This window comes from Melitaea cinxia, chromosome 26 (genome assembly GCF_905220565.1).
Source record: "Melitaea cinxia chromosome 26, ilMelCinx1.1, whole genome shotgun sequence".
NCBI classification, from domain to species: domain Eukaryota; kingdom Metazoa; phylum Arthropoda; class Insecta; order Lepidoptera; family Nymphalidae; genus Melitaea; species Melitaea cinxia.
The window spans coordinates 5574270-5599729 of record NC_059419.1 but is presented as its reverse complement, the minus strand read 5'-3'; the positions used below and the strand labels follow the sequence as shown (position 1 = coordinate 5599729).

Genomic DNA, 25460 nt, shown 5'->3' with positions numbered 1-25460 from the left:
AAATGTTATTTAAGTATTATATATTTTTATTATTATCACCACCATATAGACGTATTCAATATTTCCATGATAAACATTTAACATATATTTATTTTTGGTCGAATGTTCTTTTTGTACACCGCTCATTAATTAAATGAAATGTTTCTATTTATATACCCAATAGCCCTATAATATTATACTTTCTACTAATCTTTACTAATATTACAAAGAGATAAAACTTGGTTTTGAGTTTGCTTGCAATGGATAAACGCATAAACCGCTAGAACGATTTTAAAAATTCTTTAACCGCGAGAACGCTACGTTATCACTGACTGAAAATAGCCTTATTTTAACTGGAGAAAACGGAACATCCAATATCACGTAATTCACGCAGGCGAAGCCGCGGGCGAAAGTCTAGTAATAAACTACTATCAATTTTTAATTTTAAATAAAACAAGATGTATATATAAAGTCTAAAAATAAGTTTAAAATTACATAGACTTTCAATTTCTAACAATCTAATCGCCTTAAATTTAGATCGACGAGAGATAAGATCTGATTGACCGCATTATGAGCTTAGTTCGGTCTAGACAAAGTGACCCGGTCTAGACTTTAGCCGAGATGAGATATAAAACTATGATACTCGTATCCTCAGTATACCTACTAACAGTGTGGGAGGAACGGTGATAGCAAGTTTAGTTAGCACTATTTATTCTTGCAAAGATTATCTTTGAAAATTTTGGTATATAATTGTGTTTGCTGGCAATCGAAAAAAAACCGAGTTCAATTACATCGACAAGTAATACAACGTAGGTAGACGAAAAAAAGGTCAAGTAAATACGCATTATCAAAGATTACTCCAAAAGTTGTAATCAGATGAAATTTAAATGTGACCACATGTTAAAAATCATCAAAATCAGTACACCCGGTAAAAAGTTATGCGGATTTTAGAGGGTTTCCCTCGATTTCTCTGGGATCCCATCATCAGATCCTGGTTTCCTTATCATGTACCACACTTAGGATATTCCTCCTTTTTTGAAGTCGGTTAAAAAAATCTGTTACTATTTTAAATTTAAGTAAAAATAATGTAGGTTATTTTCATATTTTTTCATACACATATTTAACTTTTGAATAGTATATATATGGCTGTGTAATTTTTTTATTTAATTAAAAAAAATTCAAAGCAATAAAAATTGAAAGTAATCATTAAATAAAATTAAAAATTTCTTTACTACTTTTATTTGTTAAATATTTAGGTATAAAAAACTTTCTATTATAATTAACGTCTTCAGTCGGTGATTAATTTGTATGAAAATGTTCGTGATTTATAAATAATAATATATTATAAATTTAAACGAGATTATTCAACTTGACTACATAATACAATAATATAATTTGTTCGTGATATCATTATTACATAGTTAATTATTTACCAACCCATATAATTAAATTAATAATGTTGTGGATGATTGCGGAAGCGTTGATGATATTTACCTGTAACAACAAAACAAAAAATTACTATGTAGCAATTCATATGTAAGGTAATACTAGTTGTATCTTGCGGTTTTACTCGTGTAATTTCTATCCTTATGTAATTTTAGGGTAAAAAGTATTCCACGTATTAATCTGGACCTCCAGCCATCTGTATGTGATAATACCAAATTTTATCTATATTATTTCAGCCATTCTGGCGTGGTGAAATGACAAATATTCATAATTTCAAATATATATAGATATATTACGACTATATAATTATAGACAAGCCGTTCAAAGTTTCTTACAATTGTTGATAAAATCAAAATAGCTTTATTCAAATAGGCTGAATTCAAAAGCACCTTCGAATCGTCATATTATATCGATTATATTTGCTACAGATTTTGCTCCGATAAAAAAATAATTTCCATGACATAGGGGATACAAATCTTAAATGGTAAGCGATTACCGTAGCTTATAGACGCTTGCAACACCAAGCATCGCAAGCTCGTTGCCGACCCTATCTCCAATGCTCTGCTCTTAACGTTCTAGTTGAGGTAAATATTTTTTTAGCTGTTATAGTTATAATTAAAAAAGTAATATAAAAATAATTTTAACCAAATTTCTAATAATAAAAAATAAAACTATTTACATAAAAAAAAAAATGTATTTCATCTTGAGTTGATGAATTAATAGATAAGTATTTTATTACTTTGATCCCGCCGTTTCGGAGGAGTATTGTAACTAACATAGTGACACGAGAATTTTATATATATGTCGTCGTCAATATTAATATTGAGATATAAATGATATTAAACTGAGTTTAAACTTCAATGACGCACATTTTAGAACCGGTTTTAAGTTTTTATCATTTTCTTTATAAAATTAGGTACTAAAAACACAGACATTAAATTACCTACTTTAGACACCGACGTCCGAGTGTGTGTGTTAAAACCACTTCTTTATATACATAATTATTAATTATAACATCAAATAAAATAACCGTGTAATTCGGTAACCATTCTATTACTACAAAAAATTGTTTTAACGTATAATTAAAATTTTTTGAGCAAACACACCTATTTACACATACATTGAAATACAAATTTACTGAAGCTATTTGCACGGATTAGAACCATACACATGTTTATAAACGATGTCGAGATTCATTTGAAGACAAATACTTTTTACGAATATTATATTTGAACAAATGATAATCATATATCGAATAATCATATAATTTGTAATTGAAGTTTTCATAACAAAACAAACAATAATTAACATATTTTTTTATTATATAGTACCTAATATTTTTTATTACCTATATGTATACACTAGCTGTGCTCCGCGGTTTCACACGCGTTAATTTGAAAAAAAAAAAATAGCCTATAGCCTTCCTCGATAAATGGGCTATCTAACACTGAAAGAATTTTTTGAATCGGACCTGTAATTGCAGAGTTTAGCGCGTTCAAACAAACAAACAGACTCTTCTGCTTTATAATATTAGTATATATTATATTAAGCGTTCGACTCCTTACTGCGTTCCTTAAAATGGGGGGATTTGTAGGTGTAATAGATAATGTTCCGCGGAAAAAAAGCATTCGAAACATCGGGCTTTTAAAAAACTTAATAAACAGCGATAAGGTCCGAAAAAGTTGAGTGAAATTGACGTAAACAAACATAAGAAAAAAAAATTATACCAATTAAAGGATTTTTTTTCTTTACAATTAAAGAGACACTAAAATATTAAGATATTTAATAAAAACAATTTCATTGTCTATAATATAAAAATTTACAACAGTAATTACATTTAGTTCCAACTATAGGCAATGGTTTAATTGTAGTTCTACATGTGAAACGCAGAAATCCACTCAACCTACCCCATTAGCGGGTTAGTTGAACTATGTACTGAGGGTTAGGTTGACCTTCATGGCAATCCATGTTGAATTACAAAACGTGTACTGCAAAAGTCAAGCAATAATATTAACTGTAATTATAATAAATAAATTCATGTTTTTATAAATTTTGGTCAAACTATTTTTGGGGGATATGAGGAACAAGGTGTAAAGGTCCTCATCCACCATCGAAAAGGGAGGATCCTCCGACCAGACGAGTGTGGTGTCTGGTGGGCTAACGCCCTGACGGTTGTTGTCGAGTTCTTGCATATATATTCTATCGCTCTGATAACTGATATCGCGATGTAGGATACGTCAGTTTTCTCTAGTTTGCATGTCGCGTGATAGATGTCGCTACATCACTCCCCTCCGAGACCGGAGGTTAATAGCAGGTTGGGTCGTCCATAGATCTTCTGATGCTTGCCGGGCCAGTGGAGTATTCCAGTGAGTCGGAACCAAATGCCACGTAGTTCACGGTGAGTCGGAACTGTCTGCGGTGATGCTACATATGCTCCAGTGAGTCGAAGTGGTGCAGTGCTGCATAGTGGCTGGCTGCTGCGTCGACCAGAAGTGAGTCTCTGCTTGCTGACCGGCCGAAGTGCAGTGTGCTGTGCCAAGGTCTTGCTTAGGTTCTTGTAAATATGTTAAATCTTCGGATAACTTTAATATCGCGGTGTAAGATACGCCAGTTTTTAATTTCGTAGTTCGTATGTCGCGCGATAGATGTCGCCACATATTTTTTCAATACAATAACTTCCTAAACAGTAATTGATGAAAGGGGTTGTTTCAAATTTATATGGAGCCTGGGCTAGGTATTTGTACAGTATTTTAAAATGTTCAGGTTCATGAAATAGTAATTATTTCTTCATTATTTCTCATTAAAAGGCCTTTTTTACGAGGTAGTTTTTATTTTAAGAATTGAAATCGCAACCACTTGGCATCCTTTTTGACAATGACATGTACACAAATGTCATGATGACATTTTACATAATTATAAATAACTAAAACAACTGGTACCTACGCATCCAACAACAAGTCGATTCTGAGGAGACCTGTGTCTAGTAATGGGTTGTGAAAAGGGGCTGAGACGGATATTTCCATGTCTTATTTATTTAAATAGTGACATTTCATCTAACATAGATAACAAAAATACATAGGTAGATGGCGTGGATGCACTTCGAGAGTTACCATTCTACGTATGTACCCAATTATCAATTTTATAAACTACCTCTAAATCACTGTAAAACTACTTAAATGCATATTTTATTTTAATTTCTATGATTTTATACTATTTTTTCGAATACTGTACAAAGACCTGGCCCAAAATGAAACAACCCCTTTAGACGAGTAATTTGATAAAAATTAAGATTAAATAGAACATTTATCATAACTACTGACTAAATAATCTCTTCTTGATGTAATTAACAAGCAAGGGATTATATATTTAATTAAAAAGACAATTATCAATAATTTTACGAACCTAATCTGACTCATGAAACGGTTGGTGCAGTGGTCAAAGACGATTACACTAGCGGTAATAGGTTCGAACCCTGCTCACAACGCGTGTTATGAAGATATTTATCGTAGTCTGACTGACTACAATAAGGGCTCACTAGTGGTTTTGAAGCCAAGTTAAATAAAGAAATTATTCATTTCGAATTTAATCTGGTTGTTAACATGTTTCTTTCTATTAGGGACGTTTAATCACTAAGTTAGTATAACAGTCTAGCGAACTGTTAAAAAGCGTTACCGACACGAGTGAATACAAAAGATCGCTATATTCGGCCGCAGGGCTCTGTAAACAAACAATCGATCAACGTCTGTGTGATAGCGAGCTCTGGGACATGATATCCGTTTCCGATCACATATGACGCACGTATATTAATATTGTTCGAACGTTTCTTCAAAATATATGCCTAAGATACAATAGCTTTATAGAATCCTATCTACATAGCAGATAGATATGGAAAGTTTATTACAAGCAAGGACTCGAAATACGCTATGTATAATCAACTAACAAAGACAACACGATTGTCTATGATTGTCAATTCTCACATATTTTATTTATTTATTTATTAATACTTTATTGCAAAATACATTGCAATAAGAATTGTACAAAAGGCGGGCTAAGGCGGTACAAAAGGGACATATGACGAAGAAAAAAAAATTATATAGTCATAGTTCTCACTACGAACTAATTTTAATAAATATAAATTTTATATTAAGAACGTATAGGTACTGCAAACATTAAACTACCTTAAGGAGAGGAAAGCTCGCAATATATTCGTTGCCCCCTATGAATAAAGTCGGAACTTGGTACATATTTATAATAAATTATTAATATTTTCAATTCAAGAATACGGTATGGTGTAATATAGTTCTGATGACACAAAAATACCATTTTACTAAAAAACTCAGATCCGACCACGACTAGAAAATGAGGCGATCGACTGGGGCCCTGAAAAGGCTCTGCTCTATTCTGGCCACACATAGGAATAATAATAATTGTGTTTGCTGGCAAACGAAAAAAATCCGACTTCAATTACAGCGACAAGTAATACAACGTGGGTAGACGAAGAAATAGTAAAGTAAATACGCATTATTAAAGATTATACTCCAAAAGTTATAATCAGATCTCGATGAAATTTAAATGTGATCACATGATAAACATCGGCTTTCGATTAAATTAAAAATCATCAAAATCGGTACACCCAGTAAAAATTTATTAAGGATTTTTGAAGGTTTCCCTCGATTTCTTTAGGACCCCATCATCAGATCCTGGTTTCCTTATCATGGTACCTGAAGTTATCCCGAATATACATAATATATATACAACCGAATTGAGTAACCTCCTCCTTTTTTGAAGTCTGTTAAAATTGATAAGTAAGTAATGGTACTTTATGCGTACAAGGCATTTATATAAAAGATAAAAACGTCAATTCATCTTGTCTTAATAAACATAATTAAAGTTGAAAACATTTAATACCACTTAAAGATAAATCATTTAAAACAAAAGCGCAATTTAAATATATAACGATTCCGACAATTGTCTTTGACCGGACGGAACAATGGCAGGAAAAAGCTTTATGTAGGTACGTCTGTAGAACAAACTTTCTTTGAAAATAAATTTATTTCCGTTAGTAGACGTTGAATAATTTACTAATCTACACGCATAATAAAATTGTAACCCGATTTCGGTCTTTATAAGAGCGCTATACATACAAATTATTTTAGAATTTTTGTCTATCTGTATGTTTAAGTATCACGAACAAATCGCGACACAAAAAATAATTTTTCTACATTTGTAACTCTGAAGGTCTAATTTCATATATGGCAAAGATTTCATATTGATACAAGGTCTAGAAGTGGAGATATTACGTTGGAAATAATTTTAGTAAAATCGTAACGCAGTCTTTTGATACACAAACAATGGAACAAATGCCGACGCGTTAGCCAACTCTCATTGCACAAACGTAACCTTTACAGTAACTTACACTACTAATATTTTAATTATTATCATTTGTTTTTATTAAAATTATTAAAAAATAATATGCAATATCATTATAACATAACACATAATAATATACCAGGAAGTATTTATATGTACATCACAAAATATTTTAAAACAACTTTAATAAGGTTAATAAAGACTACACGCTCCGCGTAGTTCTTAATCACTTAAGACTATGATTTAAAATATAAAACGGTATATTTATTATCTTTGTTGCTGGTCATTATGAATTCCCAATATTTCGACAATATGGCAAGCACCATGATCATGTTTGCACCCATTCCCGCGACTGACCACATTGTAACTATCCCGAAATCCTATCTTCGCTTATAAGCTCTGAGATTTGATATAAACGGTTCATCATTACAGCCTATACAGTCCACTGCTGGACATAGGCCTCCACAAGTTTACGCCAAAAATAACGTGAACTCATGTGCTTTGCCCATAGTCACCACGCTGCGCAGGCGGGTTGGTGACCGCAGGGCTGGCTTTGTCGCACCGAAAACGCTGCTGCCCGTCTTCGACCTGTGTATTTCAAAGCCAGCAGTTGGATGGTTATCCCGCCACCGGTCGGCTTTCCAAGTTCCAAGGTGGCAGCAGAACCGTGTTATCCCTCAGTCGCCTCTTACGACACCCACGGAAACAGAGGGGGTGGCCATATTCTTTAGTACTGTAGCCACACAGTACAATTCGATCTAGCGGGTACAATTTTTGATATAAACGGTTAAAACCTAATAAAAGCGGTAGTAGCAAGTTTTAATACTAGTTGCTTAAAATTACAGTACAATAATTGTTTTAGCAATATATTTAATATAAAAAATTGACCTCGTTGCGATTTATTATTTATATACTTACATAAAGATAAGTATATACTTTATCTTCATTTCGTACATAATATGCGGAAACCAGTCGATTTTTTATTGACAATGATAAGAAATCATGTAGTTAGTTACTCACAAATTTATTGTTATTTTGTGTCTCCGCAAAATAATTCCCTTGAGATGATACTCTTAGTTTTATATGTGAATTAAGTTTAATTGGTTTTATTGAGCCAGGACACAGCAGGAAATATCCTGCTCAAAATCTGAAGAGCCTTACAGGAAACCACAGCTTACTACTCTCAAGCAGTATTGTGTTCATTGGTGAGTAAGGTAGCCAGAGTTCCTGGGCACGGTCGGTAATAGGGTGTTGCAGGCGTCTATAGGTTACGGTTATCGCTTATCAGTCGCTTATCAGGTTAGCCGTACACTTGCTTGCTTATTTCCACCAACTTCTATATTATTACCCGGCTACATACATACTTAGCACACAAAGTAAAACTTTTTTAGTCGATAAAGTAGTTATGATTCTAAACGTCACTTAAAACCAAAGCTTCTAACTACCGTCCTATTACGGTCAAATAAATAAACGCATGTGTACTCGCATTTTCGCAACGCACAGGCGCAACGACATAGCCCTTAATACTGACAAAATAAGGACGAGATTTCTTAGATCAATATATTAATGATACTTTTTGAACAGCGTATGATGTGAAGTGACAGATAGCAACAATCAATTGGTAGGAGCGGCCATTGGCCATTTCAGTGAATCAAAGATTTAGTATAATTAAAAATGGCATTGTACTACGTAGCATGTCATATTTAGTTCTTTTTTTTCTTGCGTTCATCACATATTTAAGTAATAAATTTCGTTTTAAACCTGTTTTTGTATCTTTAATGATGTAAATAAAACGAATAGTTTTTTGAATACAGAAACGGGGTCTAATAGTTGAACGAAATTAAAACAGAAGTTATCATGGAACAACAAAATAAAACCACACAAGCATGTCCACATTTTTTATACCACTAGAGTTGCAAACAGGTCCACCCCAGCTATTACTACACAGTATAAAACAAAAAGTCGCTTTCTCTGTCCCTATGTATGCCTAAATCTTTAAAACTACGCAACGGATTTTGATGCGGTTTTTTTTAATAGATAGAGTGATTGAAGAGGAAGGTTTATATGTATAATACATGCATAATATAATAGAGGAACACTGATATTTTTTGCAACCGTGTGAAGCCGGGGCGGGTCGCTAGTACTTCTATAATACGAGGAGCTTTGCAAGCTCCTTCCATACACTAACTCGGACATTCCCCCCGGAGCTCTGTCTCCTTACTCACCAGAGGAACACACACCACTTTAGAGTGGAATATTTAGCTATGATCTTCTCTAAAATGTCATTTCTAATGTTTCTCTGTCTGAGTCTCGACTTTTAACGTAAAACGAACTATACGATCAACTATAAATATCTTAATGTATTCTAAAAACGTGAGCTAACGTATTTCGTATTAGCATAAAATATACGTTATAACACAATATCTTCTCTTGAATGATTAGTGATACCTTTAACATAGATCATTAACTTTAATGAGTGTACAAGTGTTTAGAAATACAATAAGCATTAACAATAAACAAGTAAGTTCTTAAGGATTTGAAAAAATAGCAGAATTAACAAAGCTTTAAACACACCTTGAAGGGAACAAAAAAAATATTGTTTACTAGTTCTTCACTATTAAATCTTCTTATATATATATTTATATATATATAAATATGAATGTTGCTAAGCGCATAACTCGAGAATGGCTCGATCAATTAGGCAAATATATATTTTTTTTGTACGTTCCTAAGGCCCACGGAAGGTTTTTATACTAAAAGAAAGAAAAAAAAATTACAAGTAACTTTTGGCTGAAGGAAGTCTGTCCAGGCAGCTAGTTATAAATAAAAATTACGAAATCTTCGCTTTATTAAAAAAAAAGAATTAATATTTAAGGTAAACCTAAAATATAAGAAGCTTTAATATGACTACAAAATGAAAGAAACCTCCAAAAATACCTTTTTTTTTCGCCAACAAACATTATTTAAAAAATTGATTAAACATTGTTTAGCCTTAAATAATATAATATTACGGAACATTAACGTCCGTTCCGTCGTGTTTTTTGCGGCAAAACAAAGTTTAAACTAATATTAGATTTCGTTAGGATCTAAAAACGTGACTACGATCGTGACTAGACGAATGAAGTAAACGTTATGCCCATTAAAATAGTGGTTTGCTATTATTCATGCAATAATCTGTTATTCTTAAAACTTATTATATTTTCTGCATAAAAATCTTTTTTTTATATTTGACAAGTCAACACATACAACACATTTAAATATTATTGTTATTGTGTGTGCATTATGTGTGCCAATAAAAGACTGTGTGACTGTGCTGTTGACCAATGATTTGAAGGTATTATTATTTCAAATTGACACTTAAGTAACTCGTAATTACTAGGAAGTACTTTGTGTATTTGAAAATGTGGCTCTTCCTAAAAGTTTTCACAGGACATACGCATTTAACGTAGATGTGCGCTAACAAAGGATTGGAACTAAAGACCTTCTGTAAACTTTTAAAAAGTGGATAAAAACTTATTTGGACATTCGATATTTCACACCTCGTTATATAAATAAAGTTATAACTTTAAAATAACAAACATTCCACAAAGCTTTAACAAATTAGGAAAAAGTAAATAAAAAATAAAATAAAAATGTGTAAAAGAAGATTCACGATTAAATCTTAGTTGATTAAGTCTTTTGCAATAACTTTAACGATATCTTAAGTAAGTAGTAATTATAATATTAACACAATGAAAAGAGTAAGACATGTTGCAGGTCTATGGATACAATGGAGAACAAAAAATATGTATGATTTTAGTATGGTAACCTTTAAAGCCTCAAACGCATCTATTGTTGCTAAAACTTAATTTCGTGGCAATACTCGCTGGTGTCAAGGTGTAATGATTGTTACCTTGGCATGTCTTGGGGCAGCTGAAGTTAATATTTAGTATGAATCGTGTTCCTGTTTTTATAACGTTCAAGGAAACCTTTTTTATAAGTAATTTATAATTTATTTAATACTTCTTGAATAAGAATGTGAAGTTTAAAACGTTCAAGATTATTTGAATTAAATTTTTCGTGTAAGGAAAAAAACATATAAAAACTACAGTCTTTTCAAAGTAATTAATCAACGAGGGTTAAATCTATGCAAATTAAAATTAATTGCCAAAATATACCCATCTTTGACCAAATTGGATAATATTGTTGTTCTTAATTGAAAAAAAAAAAATTAGTGCGTACAAGGTACACATGTCAGAAGTGAAACTTCTTTGGCAAACTAATTTTTAAGTCTCGTTTATATTTATACAAATCTAAAGCTTTAGATTTCCGTTCCAGCGCCACCTAGTTAGTTTACAATGTAATAATATCGATGTAATGTAACAACCTTTATAGTTTCTATTGTATATGCTAGTTGGCTCCGTTGATCGACAAAAACGTTGCCGTTTCATCAAAACGTTGCACATCTTCGTGACGTTTCATCCGTAAAAATTTTACCCTCATGCGCCAAAAGAAGTTTAACTTCAAAAAAAGTATACGAAACTCACCGGATGAACTTGTGCGTACTACTTAAACAAATATAAAACTAAAAATTTCAACATTTATAAATCATTGACAACAATCCATTGAACCGTTGCATGCAAACGACGTAAGACCCAAAGAAATCTGGTACGAGTCGAATTGTGAACGAGAGCAGGCCAATTAACGGATTCTTTTTCGTATGTGCTTTGTATGATTGAGATATTTTGATACAATACGCCTACAATACGGAGTAACCGGGTCGGGTAAACGGGCTAAGAAAACATAGTATTAATATCAATAGCAATGATTTAAGATGATGACCTTCTTATTGGATTAAATAAATTGAAACGTGTCTATACTCTTAGCAACCCACAGTGAAAAGCGTAGAGGAATATTTCAACTTATCCTCAATAGAAGAGGCAGCCTATATCCATGTTTGAAATAATTTACAGGGTAATATAACATGTTTCAATATTTTTATTTATACACTTTATCAAACGCCCAGAAACATAAAAGACAATTGCCATTCAATAAATAAACAAACGCTTCACACTCAGCGGCCCCTCGTAGGATTTTTTCCTTTGTCAGGGGTCCGGAAACACACAATGCACACGCACCATCGCCCAGACCACGACAAACATCTATACGGCCTATACAAATATCTGTCATGGGGGTCGAACCCGCGACCGCCAGCGAAACAGCCAGTACTTATGCCGCTGCGCCAACGCGTGGGTCATTGAAATATAGTATGAAAGATCTCCTTATTCCTAAAAGATTTCTGAAAAGGTAACGATTTTTTTTTTTGCTATAACTAAAATCAAATTTTTAATACTATAATAAAAAATATTTTATATTATTCTGTAACGGCTGCATTTAATTGGATCATTCCTTTTTTTGGTTGGTTATTGTCAGGCGAGAATTCTACCACTGAACCACCGAAGCAGAAGGATCAAGGAATAGTGCACCACGCTGCACCACTACGGCTTCGCGGATATACCTATTCCGTACTATAAGGAACAATCGCTATCAGGTCTATATGATAACAACCGGACCGACAGCTTAACGTGCTCTACGCGGCACGGTGATCCTTCTTTTACATGGAGAAACAGGCCAATGCCTAGCAGTGGTATGTTACAGGCTGGATCGTCTCAACTATTATAATATGTATGGCGGAGTCCGCTGGGTCAAATTACGTCTTAAATGTTTGTTAAATTCATAGTTACAGGTTTTAGATAAACGCAAAGGCCAAAACAACTTCAACACCAGTATGAACATGAAACTAACAGAGCCGTGAAAAACCTCTATTAAAGTATAAATCTTAATGAAATAATGTCATCGGTGACGATAATGCAAAGCGACCTACAAAGCAAGCGAAATGGAACGTATCGGATACAAATATTGCAATGTACACCATCAAGTAAGGTTAAGGTACGCAATAATATACGACTTTTTATCTTTTCAATTACAATTGACACAGTTTACATTATCATGTTTTTTGTTTTGGATAATTTTACACAAAATTTTAACCAGCTTACAAAGATATTTTAAGAATTTGCCTCAGCTCATGCCAATTTCGAAAACCAATCACCAGAAAAATTTAGACTTTAGTCTTATCTTCAGTAGTCTAGGCTAAATGACAAACAAACAAATAGTCATACAAACGTTTGTAAAATAACTTTTGTTTGACTATTTGTTCCTCTAATAGGTGTATTATTAACAAAATTATTAGTTAGTATTTATACACTATTCGCAAATTATTATTTTTAAAGAAACATAAAACCGATAAACAGACCCGAGACGTGTGTCAATCACCGCTGAGACACAGATCGTGTAGGCTTGACATTAACCCACTTTCGGGAGCCCGTGGGAGGCGGGCTCTAAATATATAATTAGAAAAAAAAATACGCCAACGTTTTCTTTGGACTGCGAATACTACAGTTGAGACTAAGTGTGGCATTGAATTAACTAAACGCGATTGACGATGACTAATAACTGTAATTTCACGCGTGGGTGAGAAATGCAGTGTGCATATGTCCTAAATTCTTCGTTAGATTGACACAGATTTGAGAGAATAGCAAAAGTATATTGATTCAAGACGACATCACACTCCTGTAATAAAACAATTACTTCAGCCTATCGCAGTCCACTGTTGGACAAAGGCCACCACAAGTTCGTGCCAATCATTCATCATTTCAGCCTATTGCAGCTCACTGCTGGACATAGGCCTCCACAAGTTCGCGCTAAAAATGGCGCGAACTCATGTGTGTTGCCCATAATCGCCACGCTGGGCAGGCGGGTTGGTGATCGCAGGCTGGTTTTGTCGCACCAAAGACGCTGCGGCCCATCTTCGGCCTGAGTATTTCAAAGCCAGCAGTTGAATGGTTATCCCGCATCGGTCGGCTTTTTAAGTCCCAAGGTGGTAAGTTGAACTGTGCTATCCCTTAGTCGCCTCTTACGATACCCACGGGAAGAGAAGGTGTGGCTATATTCTTTACTGCTGTAACCACAAGGCAGCACTATATAATTAATTTACTAACAGTAGCTATGAAGTTAAAACTAGAAGATACGAAAATTGTGCCAAAACAGAATACAAAATATTTCGACATCAAAAACAGCTAAGTAAAATTCGACCTTCCAAAATCCATATAATTTCGGATAACAGCGCGTTATTTAAGTCTTCTTTATACCGTCATTTACAATCAAATAGATTGACATATCTTCCTGAATCTATACAAATAAATAAATTGGAGTGTCTGTTTGTAATATTAAAATAGCCGCTTTTTACCAAACGCATATGTATGGATAGGATGTACACGGTACTCAATTATACGAAATTAACATTTTTTTACAATTTTTGTTTGTCTGTCTGTCTGTTTCTTCTAGCTAATCTCTGAAACGGCTGAACCAATTTTGACAGGACTTTTGCTAACAGATAGTTGATGCAATAAGAAGTAACCTAGGCTAATTTTATTTTATAAATTTATTTAGTTTATATTTTGCGAAATGAAAAGTAACTTTTTTGTGAAATTCCATGCGGACGACGTTGCGGGCACAGCTAGTATCTAATATAAGTAGCATTTACGTGATTAACAATGTTAACCCGACCTGGATTTTCACTGAAAACAGCATCGATAGCATTAAAACATTTAATTAATTCAACTAGCTCTTACATTCCTCGCATCATGAAAGACCAAAGTTTTGACGGAACAGATATTTAAAACCTAAAACAGTTGTAATAAAGACTATTTTAGTATGATATAACCATCGCGTGCGAGACGTTACAAGTAAAATACGATACGTATACCCTTACAAATTTCAGCTGATTTACGTAAAGGCATGACACAATAAAGAGTTCTTTAATCGAAAGCTACCGAATTATATAATGCGGAAGATTCAAAGGAAGTCCCTTTTTGAAAATTTCACTACTATTGAAAGGTGACGGGATTTAAAGTTAATTGTAAATTATTTTAAGTAAAATGTATGCGAAACAAGATTGTTAAAATTGAATCTCTACTTCTATAAATTATGGTAAAGACGTTAACATACATTTCGATCACCGACAGAAATAAACTAAAAACAGCTCCAATTTCAAATATTGATAAATCAAAATAATAAGATATAACGCATTAGTAAAATACTAACTAATCTTATGTTAACCGTAATAGTAAAGGGTATCAATCAATTTCATAAACCACTTACAATAATTGGATCGTTTCCCGTCGAAACATAAGCCGTCAGTACGTCAAATATTTGAAGAAGGCGACCGATTCCGAACTTCGCATAACGAATGTAGGTTATCAAGTTGCGCTGATAACACTGTTTGTTATGATAACAAGAAATGCGCACAAGTTAAATAAGTACATTATCTATAATAAATGTGATATAAATCAACTTAAAATATAAAATACAGTTCAGTGACCTCTTACCGTTGGACTGAATTTTCTATACTGTTCCAAGTGCTCTAATCATATCCACGCTATAATTGCGACCTCTATTTCAGTACGAAAGGAATGAAATTTTGAAATTGAAATAATTGCAGTATTCAACGGTTTTCATTTACTAAAATATTCTCTTTACGAGCTCTGCGTTCACATAATCTTAACCGACTACAAATTAACATCATAATTACTTCGTAAGGGAACGTGAGGGAATTTCTCGATGGCTTAATTAATAGCTTGTACGTTGTAGCTACCTATCAAATACTCTATGAACGTATATACCTACGTATGTCCACAATAGGGAGTTAATGATACGTACTTAGCTTTGTGGAGGCTCTCGTAAGCTTTTAGAATCCTCAAACGGTGGAGATTATCCTGAACGAGTGATCTACTTACGATGAAAAGGGTGAACATTTATTGTGTTTCTCTAGACTGTGTTTTAGAACTAGCGAATTGAAAACAACTAATTTAAAATGATACAATATTTTATATATACTTTATTGCACTCAAAAATACATATAGAAACATAACATAATAATAATAATGTTTATGGCAAAGGTATATCATAGCATGCATAGCATGAGTAAGTACTTTATATAGCGAGGCAAACAGTGCAAGAGGTATTTACTTAAAAAGAATAAAAATTAAACAAAAAAAAATCAATAAATAAATTTTTATGATTTTTTCAATCAAATTAGCTACTATCGAAGACTCCAATTTTCGATGACTGTGAACGGAGGTTACCCACTCTGCGTACCTGAGTAAAGTAGGTCATCGCCTAATGGGAGCGGGATCGATGAAACAACGCAATAAGATACCGTAAGGTTGTTGCACTATGCTGTTTGTTTTTTTATTTACGATCATTAAGATCATTGGCTTTTTTTGTACGCAGTCAAAATTTAAAAGCATTTCAATGGCGCCTCGGTAATCCGAATTAATGTCATATTGACCGACATTAGGACAAAGACCTTTTGGTGCGTTTTAAAAATTACTATCACGTACGATGCGTCACGCCGGCAATAATGTAATCGTTGGCCGAGAACTTCTGTCTTGACATTAAAAAAAATCGAAGGCGAAAAACCTCAAGGCAAGTTTACTGTTCGGTACTTTAAACAATACATTATCATTGCCATTTGTAAAGACTCCACGTTCCATTAGAATTGTAGTCGTTTCCGGATTTTAAATTGATCCCGTCATAAAAATAGCTTCTATCATAGACACTTCATTGTTGTTAATTCCTCTTAATTGGCTCTAATTTACTGCTCAGTATCACTTTCGCTCATAACATTGTATTACAATAAAATTATTAGCATTTGTTGACCACTTAGGTATAAAAGCCTAACAACTAAACAATTTGTCATATCATTATGCTATCGGCAACATTATGAAAATCTATTAAGTGACTAACATATAACGTGTATCATACATTTTCATTAGCGCTATGTGCCGTTTATATAAATATAATGAATAGTGAACAGCAAACAAGGCTGGCAGAGAATGGAAGATATTATTGCCATCGCATTTTGCGTAATACCAATTGTAATGAAGGTTGCTTCAACAATCATAAATCGAAAATAAAAACATCAATATTGCTCCTACTAAAAATTTAATGTATTTTAAATGAATTAATAAAAAACTAATGAATCTCGAAATAAGAGGATTATTTTGAGCGACAAAGTTAAAACTCCCACCGTGCTGACTGAGAAAGATCCAAATAGAAAAGTAATTCAAATTTCAAAGCTTTAAAGCATAGACAAAAACTAGTAAGCCTAAGGCGACTTCAGTCAAGTCCACTTTAAAAGTCCCCCCAACTAGATGGAGCTAGTTGCGACTTCTTTAACCTAAACTCTTCGTTGCATTTGAGAGCGCATAGCAACAAAGCCTTAAGGCTTCTAGATAAAAATATCACGAGAGAATAACACTTCAGTTATTTTTAGACTTTAACGTTTACTTTTATATATTTTTAAACCAAATAAGATATTCAGAGCAACATTAAATCGAATACTTTTTATAAAATTAAAAACTCATATTTAAAATTGGTAAATAAATATAATGAGATTAATAATATACTTCTCACGTTTCTCTCTAGCCTCTTTATTATACCTCTTTTACAAGTTACAGTGTGCTCATTGCCTAATCCCTCGTCAGGGTATCTTTTAGCAGGTCTATTTTCATAGCTCGTTAGTATAATTAGGTGGCCTGTTAGACATTGTTGCACGTCGATAGAAGCCTCTACTCTGACCTTATTACCGGTATAATGTCCACGTGTCGCAGTCAGGCGCTCTGGTTTTAGATCGGCTATATTTACTACCAAACATACCTATACAACATTTACCCTTATATTACGACTAGTTGTACCCCGCGGTATCACCCGCGTTAATTTGAGAAAAAAAACGTACTAAAATATCATAAAGCGTATAGCCTTCCTCGGGAAATTAATTATTGTCCGACACAATAATAATTTTTCAATTCTAACCAGTAGTTCTTGAGATTAGCGCGTTCAAACAAACTCTTCAGCTTTATAATATTAGTATAGATTATAAAATTAGTTGATCTTCTTCTAAGCTTTTAAGTTTTGAAGCTTCAAATTACAACAGAAGTTTACTTTGAAATTAAGAGGTTTCACGTTTAAAAATTTATTGAAATTTCCGTAACATTATTAAACTCAATATTATCAAACTACACGCACTCGATCAATAACTCAATCATAACACAGAGTTCGTTATTTGGCTTTGTTAAATTTTCGCAACTATCAATAATGTTGTATCAACTTAGTCACCTTTAAATTTAACTGGTAGAACGACTGTTACAAACAGTGCACGTGCCAAACGTCATGCCTTGAAAGCAAGTCTACGTTTCCACAAAGCATGTCTCACGCTGATTGTTTGCGTATGATACGGATTAATTGACAAGCGGAAAACGGATTAATAATATTAATTATCTATTTTAATTCAGTTCAACAAAACATTTTGAGTTCAAAGTACTTGAATTAAATGTATGGATTGTAAGGTGGCCTTATTAATGAAACGTTATTGTTTATTGGTGTCAAAAAAGGAGTCTTCATTCTGTTAAGCTAATAACGATCTGTAGATTTTGTCTTTTTCAACAATATACGAGTACTTATGTCATGCAAGTAATTGAATACATAAACCTGACATTTAGTTAAATAAATTAGAAATCGCTCTCGCCAGTCACTTAGCGAGCCGACCACGATTTGCGTAAGATGGTAAAATCGATAGGAGCTGTCGCGACCGTATGACCCAATTTATCTCGCAAGGACTGCGAATGTCATCTCGAAAGCGGATTTCGGCGACGGGTCATTAGATCAAATAACAATATGAGACTTGTATTGTTGACATTTTGTACTCATGGCCATTTTGTTTTAATATTATCAGAAATATCATCATTATTAATAAAATTTACTTTATGTACGTCTCCAAAACTTACGAACGACTTGCACGTAATTGGAAAATTCCTATATTTTTCAAAAGGTTAATTTTTGAAAATGTCTATTTGAAAATAAAAGCTATTTTTTTTTAATTTTTTTTTAATTAAACTATTTTGGGTTGTATAAAAAAAATATATCTAAAAATGTTTTTCAAAGTGTAGAAAAGAATGGAAAACTTTTGGCCAGATCGAAATAGGTCGGGTTCAAAAGTGGTCGATTTGGCATGGAATACCCCATATACATTCACGACAACAATATGGTCGTACGTAATTCGCGAGGTCAGGTTGTTTAAGATAAAATTATCTAATTTTGATGAATTACTTAATACAATCACTGTTATTCAGTTAGCGTAATACATCTCGCTTGAGACACGAGGCATATTTTATTTTATGATGCAAAATATTTAAAACATAAATATTAATTGCATTACAAATTTTACGAGACTTTAAATGTAAATTGGTATATAAGTTTAGATAAATTACACAAAACCACATTTTATGAAAATATCGTTGCATGTGGTCATGTAACATATTGCTGGACTGTTAGTTATAAAAATATTTATATAATGTTAGGTATATTTAAACATCTTATTATTTACAATACTCAATATAACATATTCAATGTATAAATAATACTACACATGTTAAGATAGGTAAAGCTTTAGATTAGGTAAAACCGAATTTCGGGACCGTGGGGGGATGGGGGGGGAGAGGGTGGGGAACGCTACCCCTGGTACCACTGTCACACCTCGGAACCCCATGGTTATAGAGATATCCATGGTTAAAGTTTTGAGGTTAGAAGAAGAATTTCGAAAGTTAGAGGAACGCTTGGCTCCGGCGCTACGGGAAGTGCAGTGCCTTCGGCGACCAGCCTCAGCCGCTCCTCTACGCATTCGTTCGCGCGCTTTCGCACGGCGGGCGAGGGCTGCCCTCCCTCCGCGCCTCCGCGGCACAAAAAAAACACTCTAGGGGTAGGACAGACCAAGACCACGTGGACAGTGGGGTGCTCCGATTCGGTTTTGGGTATTTTTCGAATTTCTAAACCTATATTCTAGCACGCAATGTTACTAATTTTATTAGAATATTATGTCTGACGCGTTATTTTGTTTAAAAGTGTCGATTTGTCACACAATACAAACAGTACGAGCTCAAAGGTATTATAATAGCTTTAAATTCTTCTTCTAACCTCAAAACTTTAACCATGAATATCTCCATAACCATGGGGTTTTGAGGTATGACAGTGTTACCTTGTATAGATTCCCCTACACCCTCCACCCTCCACACCCAAAAACCCCATAATTCGGTTTTTTTTGTACGGAGCATGAGTGAGCGTGCTTTCGCACGCAAGGGCGGAAGGGCTGCACTTCCCGTAGCGCCGGAGCCAAGCGTTCCTCTAACTTTCGAAATTCTTCTTCTAACCTAAAAACTTTAACCATGGATATCTCCATAACCATGGGGTTCCGAGGTGTGACAGTGGTACCAGGGGTAGCGTTCCCCACCCTCTCCCCCCCATCCCCCCACGGTCCCGAAATTCGGTTTTACCTAATCTAAATCTTAGCCTTAAGATATATTCAAACATACGTAATAACATATTTTTCTTATAAAATAAAATACAGTTTTTTTTTTTAATGTATCGAATACAATAATATTAACGCAATAAACCTATGTTTAATTGGGTTAGCAAAACGTTTACCGCAATGGACACATGAAATACGTTAGAGCTATCGGAACTGAATTAATTGAATTTACAATATTTATAATACATTAAACATTAAACGTACATTAACAATACATATATTTCACGTTTCGTACAGCCACTTCGTATAATAACCCCGTGTAATTCCATATACCTAAATTAATCTTTATTTGATCACATCACATCAAAGCTAAATAATACTGCTCTCAAATTGTATTTTGTACCTGTGGTAAGGTAGCCCCAGCTCCTGGGGAGCGTCGGGGATAGAGTTGCAAGCCTCTATAAGCTACGGTATCCGCTTACCTTCAGACCATACGCTTGTTTGCCACCTTTTAAAAAAAGTCTATATCTAAAACAAATCATGATAGTCGAATCTAATAGATGGCATTGTAGACGATAAGAAAAAATAAAACCATTCCAACATACTAATGACCGTTCTTCAAAAAAATCTCAAAACTAGTTTTAATTATTATAAGATATAAGAAACGATCGCCTGATTTTTATCAAGCAATTAAATATAGGGAAAATATACATTTTATGAGTTCATACTCTTTTGCTGTTACGGGGTCATCGATCTTTATAGTTTTTCCACATCGTTTTTTATGAAGGGCATTCAGAAATAGATTTAAAAGTACTGGCATATAATCTATATAATGTCTTTATGACATTACTTTCCTTTGTGTGCTATGTATATACGATATACGAAAATGGACACCAACAAAATCAACGTATCATCTCATCTGCCCTAAGTTTTCCAGGAAGAGATTCGCCTTTTCTACATATTTCTAAGTTACTTTTTTTCTTCGTATAAAAGAAAATCATATTATTATATTTTATAGTAAAATTTCAAGCGATTATATGTTCAGTCCCATATTTATACACGACAAAGATTATTTTGCACACTGAACCCACTCTTGCCCTGTCCCTTTGTGGACCACAAACCTGTTTCAGCTTTAATGAATAAAACTACCTGGCTTCGTACAGGTGTCTCGGGTATTCTATTCCTTCCATCTCTTAAATTTTTTGTCAACGGATCAATTTGTTAGGTCCAAAGTGCGACGTTGGTCACAAATTTGGTTCACGTAATAGGTACAATAAAAAAATTGTCCATGTAGTAAAGCAAGTTGAGTTGGATCCCGTGTATTTGCAAAATAATTTGTTCCCGGTAGTTTAATTTCATTGCGGCGATACGGGCGAGCACATTGATACGGTAAATATTTGACGGTAAACGTATACTAGTCCGTTATCATCGAGAATCCTCATGTATTGCATGTTTCATTAAAAATTCAAGTGACAATCCATTAAAATAGAACATTTATTATGAACGACATAAGAAATATATTATGGAATCCAGATCGTGACAGAAAACATCGTAAATTTAATTTTCTCCTACTTTGTTGAAAGCGAAAGTTTTTCAATTGGCAAAGTTGACATAAAGAAAGTTGAGGACAAATACGCTCGCTAGCTTGTCATTTAGTGTTCGAATGAGATGGATTTGTTTCGTTTTATACTGCTTCATGACAGACGGACAGTTGCAACGCAGACGGCAAGGAAAAAGCTCGAAATAGTTTTCGGTTAGAATAAAGCGAGCAGACAGTGCAACGTTGACTGAATTCGAGCGAAAAAAGTATCGGACGCTTAAAATTGCACAAACATTTCGCAGAAAAGTTGAAAAAACAGCGGTACGACGAACTCGAGATTAACTCTCGGGACAGATAACATCGACCATAAAGCTGATACATTTATACTGAAAACTTTTAGACTACAGTTTCTGAAAAACTTAATAAAACCAGAAAAAAAAATGTTGTTAGAATCGTGTTGATATAATGGTTTAGTTTGAATATTAAATAATCACACATGATAATTAAAAGTTAACAGAAAAGTTTGAAATGAGTGGTTCAAAACCGGTTCAAAAAAAGAAACTACCGCTAGGTGCTGGTGTGAGCGGCTGCTTCCAGTACACAAATCCCAAAGAGCATTTATTCCTTTATGCATACGAATCAAAATTGAAAAATGGAATCTATAATGCAATTTTTTTCAGCTGACTGACCGAGTCTTCGAAGAAAGAATTTTTGTAATAAAAATGTTGTTATGCAAGATTTTGTTAAAAATTCGATATTATTCCTTAGTTACATTCAAAGTTATTTAGTCTACATATAATCATAGTTCGTAAGTCTAAAAAAAATCTGTATGATGATCTAACCGTTAGTTTTTCTTGTTGCAAATCAATTGAGCATAACCGTAACTTTGATCTGACGGCTATTTCATGATAACGTAATAAAAAAATTAAAAAAGTAACTCTAGATACAATCTTATAGAAACAATAAATTTGCAATAAAATATATCTTATCGTAGTCGTGCATATCTGGCGCCCAACATGTAAGTAGGACTCACCTGTTCAAACAAAAAAATACTGCACATGTATACCTACTATATTATTGTCCCTATTTGAGTTAATTATAAAACGAAAAAATTAATTAGTTCTGCGTTTCATGTATTAAATATTTACGTTATACAGCTGTGTTTTATTACGTCAAACATTTGAAAAAAAAAGTTTTATAATACTTGTAATAAAACTTTAAAAAAACATCGAACGTTAAATCGTAAAACGTTAGCTGGGTCATTTATCATTGATGAAATTACTTTCAACTAAGTACTTCACTCAGCAGTCGCTAAATCAGACTCTCAGACGTACTAAGAAATATTCCTTCATACATAATTAATCGTTTTCGACTGTAATAAAAAATATTATCCCATGTTTTTTCGTAATTGCGAATCGTCAAATTGTTTTGAAATCCTACGGATGCGTTCTGACGTAAATAACCGTCTAAATCACAAGAGAGCAGTGAGTTACTAAATGTATCGGGAAGTTTTAAAATAGAACTGGATGTGTGGCCGGTTCTCTGGCGACTTTGTGACTCGTTCCGATAACGTTTATCATAACGATCATGCAATAAGAAACGTAATGAGAGATCGTTCATCGCTCCTCTCTACGTATCTATGGAGGTGTATTTTATAATATATTTGCAGTTTTTCGTTTTTGATGAGATAGATACATGGTCAAGGATGAAGGTATGGCGAGAGGCGGGTGTGGCCAGCTGATCGTAACGCACGCACTATGGCAGCTGTTCATAACAACTGTTATCGATTTTACCCGCCCGCGGCCAATCTCGTACGTGAACAGGTGTTTAGAAATTCGGTAACCTATTAACTGAAACATGCTAAAATTTATGATCGAATTCTTAATTTATAATTTTAAATTGCGTTCGAAATTAGGAATGGTACCTACCTTAATTCCAGAGCGTCCCTGTTGCTTCAGCAATACGTTTTCAGGCTTCATGTCGCAGTGAATGATTCTGTTCTTGTTGAGTGCGTGTAAGCACTGAAGGAGGCTGTGCGAGAACTTCCGTACCAACTGCAAAGAGAACCCTTGGAACTTGTTTTTCTTTATCAACTCGTAGAGATTGATGGAGAGCAACTCGAAGGTGATGCATGTGTGATTTCTGAACGTGAAGGAATCGAACATATGGATCACGTTCATCGTGTTGTCTTTGTCTTGCTCGCGAAGGTGTTCCAGGATGCGAATCTCCTCCTGCGCCTGACGATGGAATCGTTTCTCATTACGTACCATCTTCAGAGCAACATTTTCGCGTTTCTTGTGGTCGTAGGCTTTCACAACCTGACCAAAACTTCCCTTCCCTATAACCTTGAGCACTTCGTATCGGTACGCTATGTGATCGTGCGGTATGTGAATGTAGGAACCCTGTTCGTTGTCATACTCGCAATTGTTCGGAAAGCCAACTAGTCCTGGACGTTTTTTGGCGTTCGCGCCTATGAAGTACACTTGGGGGTAGTTTAATATCTCGCGGTGCTCGTAAGGGGTGAGCTTGTTCATATAGAGCTTCATGACCTGCTCGGGGCTGGCGGCCGCAGCCGGCGGGCGCTTGTCGGGAGGTTGCGCGTTGGCCGCCGGCGGCGCGGGCGGGCCGGGCTCCAGCGGCGGCAGCGCCCCGTCCCGGAGCAACGCGCGCCCGAACGCGTGCGCGCTCCCTAGAGGCATGTCGCCGGTCATGGCCGAGCGGCCCGCGCCACCTCCGCGCACCTCGCTAGCCGTGGCCGAACCGACCCACGCTCGCTCGTACACACCACTGCACCTCACTGCACTCGCACTGTTAGACGGAGCCACCCTGGGGCACTGCACGACATTTCACATAGACCACGACGAGTGAAAACTACGCTTCCACTTATGCGAACACATTCCGTCTCGGACACGATGTGATAGAACCGTCACAGATGATACCGTGCGACGCGAACGTGAAACGCAAACAAAGACCCCCTTCCTTGCGGGTCGACCCGACGACAGAACCAGAGAGAAAATAGAAACTGGTCGCCAAAGTCATTGAACCGTTCGACTACGAAGAGCTCACGAGTGTGAGTGAGTAGGATACATTTGATTAGTTTAAAATGTGTAGATAGATGGCGTTGAATGTCTATTAAGAGGAAACATGAATCATTATTTAAGACCTACTTCAAATAATTAAAAATATTAAGTGTAAAAATATAGATTTTTTGGATTAAAGTTACTATAATGAAAATATTAAAGAAATAGGCAATAAATGAATAAATAAGCAATTATTAATTTTATTAAATAATTAATTGAATAATAACTGTATTTTAACTCACCATCTAACGAGTAACTAATAGGGTCTGTTTCACTGGTTACTGTTTAGGCTATCTGACATATGACGGTATCCAAAAAATAAAACCTTATGGTGTACTTTACTTTTTTTACCATTGAATTATGATTTATTTATGGATAATTTCATTTTCAATTGTAAACCTAAAAGTTGTAGCTATTCATTAATTTAGGCAAAACAAGCCCTAATGACTTATTTACTTTCTACAGCTAGAACCTATTAGCAACCTGTGTACAGGATAAACTTTATCTTATGTAACAGCTCCTTAATGCTACTAGTTCTGGTTACATTTAAGGTATTAATAGCGTTAATTTGTAATAATATGTTTTACTTGAATTTTTAAAGTGTAGAAAAAGATTACAAGTTACTCAAATAAGTTTGTATTTA

At 34.3% G+C, this 25460-nt stretch overlaps 1 protein-coding gene across 1 annotated transcript; it reads right to left on the bottom strand.

Annotated features, from left to right (window-relative positions):
- Nucleotides 1–1303: 1303 nt before the first annotated feature.
- Nucleotides 1304–24448, bottom strand: LOC123666640 (dual specificity tyrosine-phosphorylation-regulated kinase 2-like). The gene is made up of 2 exons (XM_045600731.1): nt 23666–24448; nt 1304–1473 (listed from the first exon to the last, which is right to left on the bottom strand). The coding sequence occupies exons 1-2, from the start codon at nt 24446–24448 to the stop codon at nt 1405–1407; spliced, it is 852 nt and encodes a 283-aa protein (XP_045456687.1). The 3' UTR covers nt 1304–1404.
- Between the last annotated feature and the right edge of the window lie 1012 nt (nt 24449–25460).

Coding starts and splice junctions, on each gene's coding strand:
- LOC123666640 (XM_045600731.1), bottom strand. CDS start 24,448: ATGACCGGCGACATGCCTCTAGGGAGCGCGCACGCGTTCGGGCGCGCG. Junction 1,474..23,665: donor AGGGACGCTCTGGAATTAAG/GTAGGTACCATT, acceptor TTGTTGTTACAG/GTAAATATCATCAACGCTTC.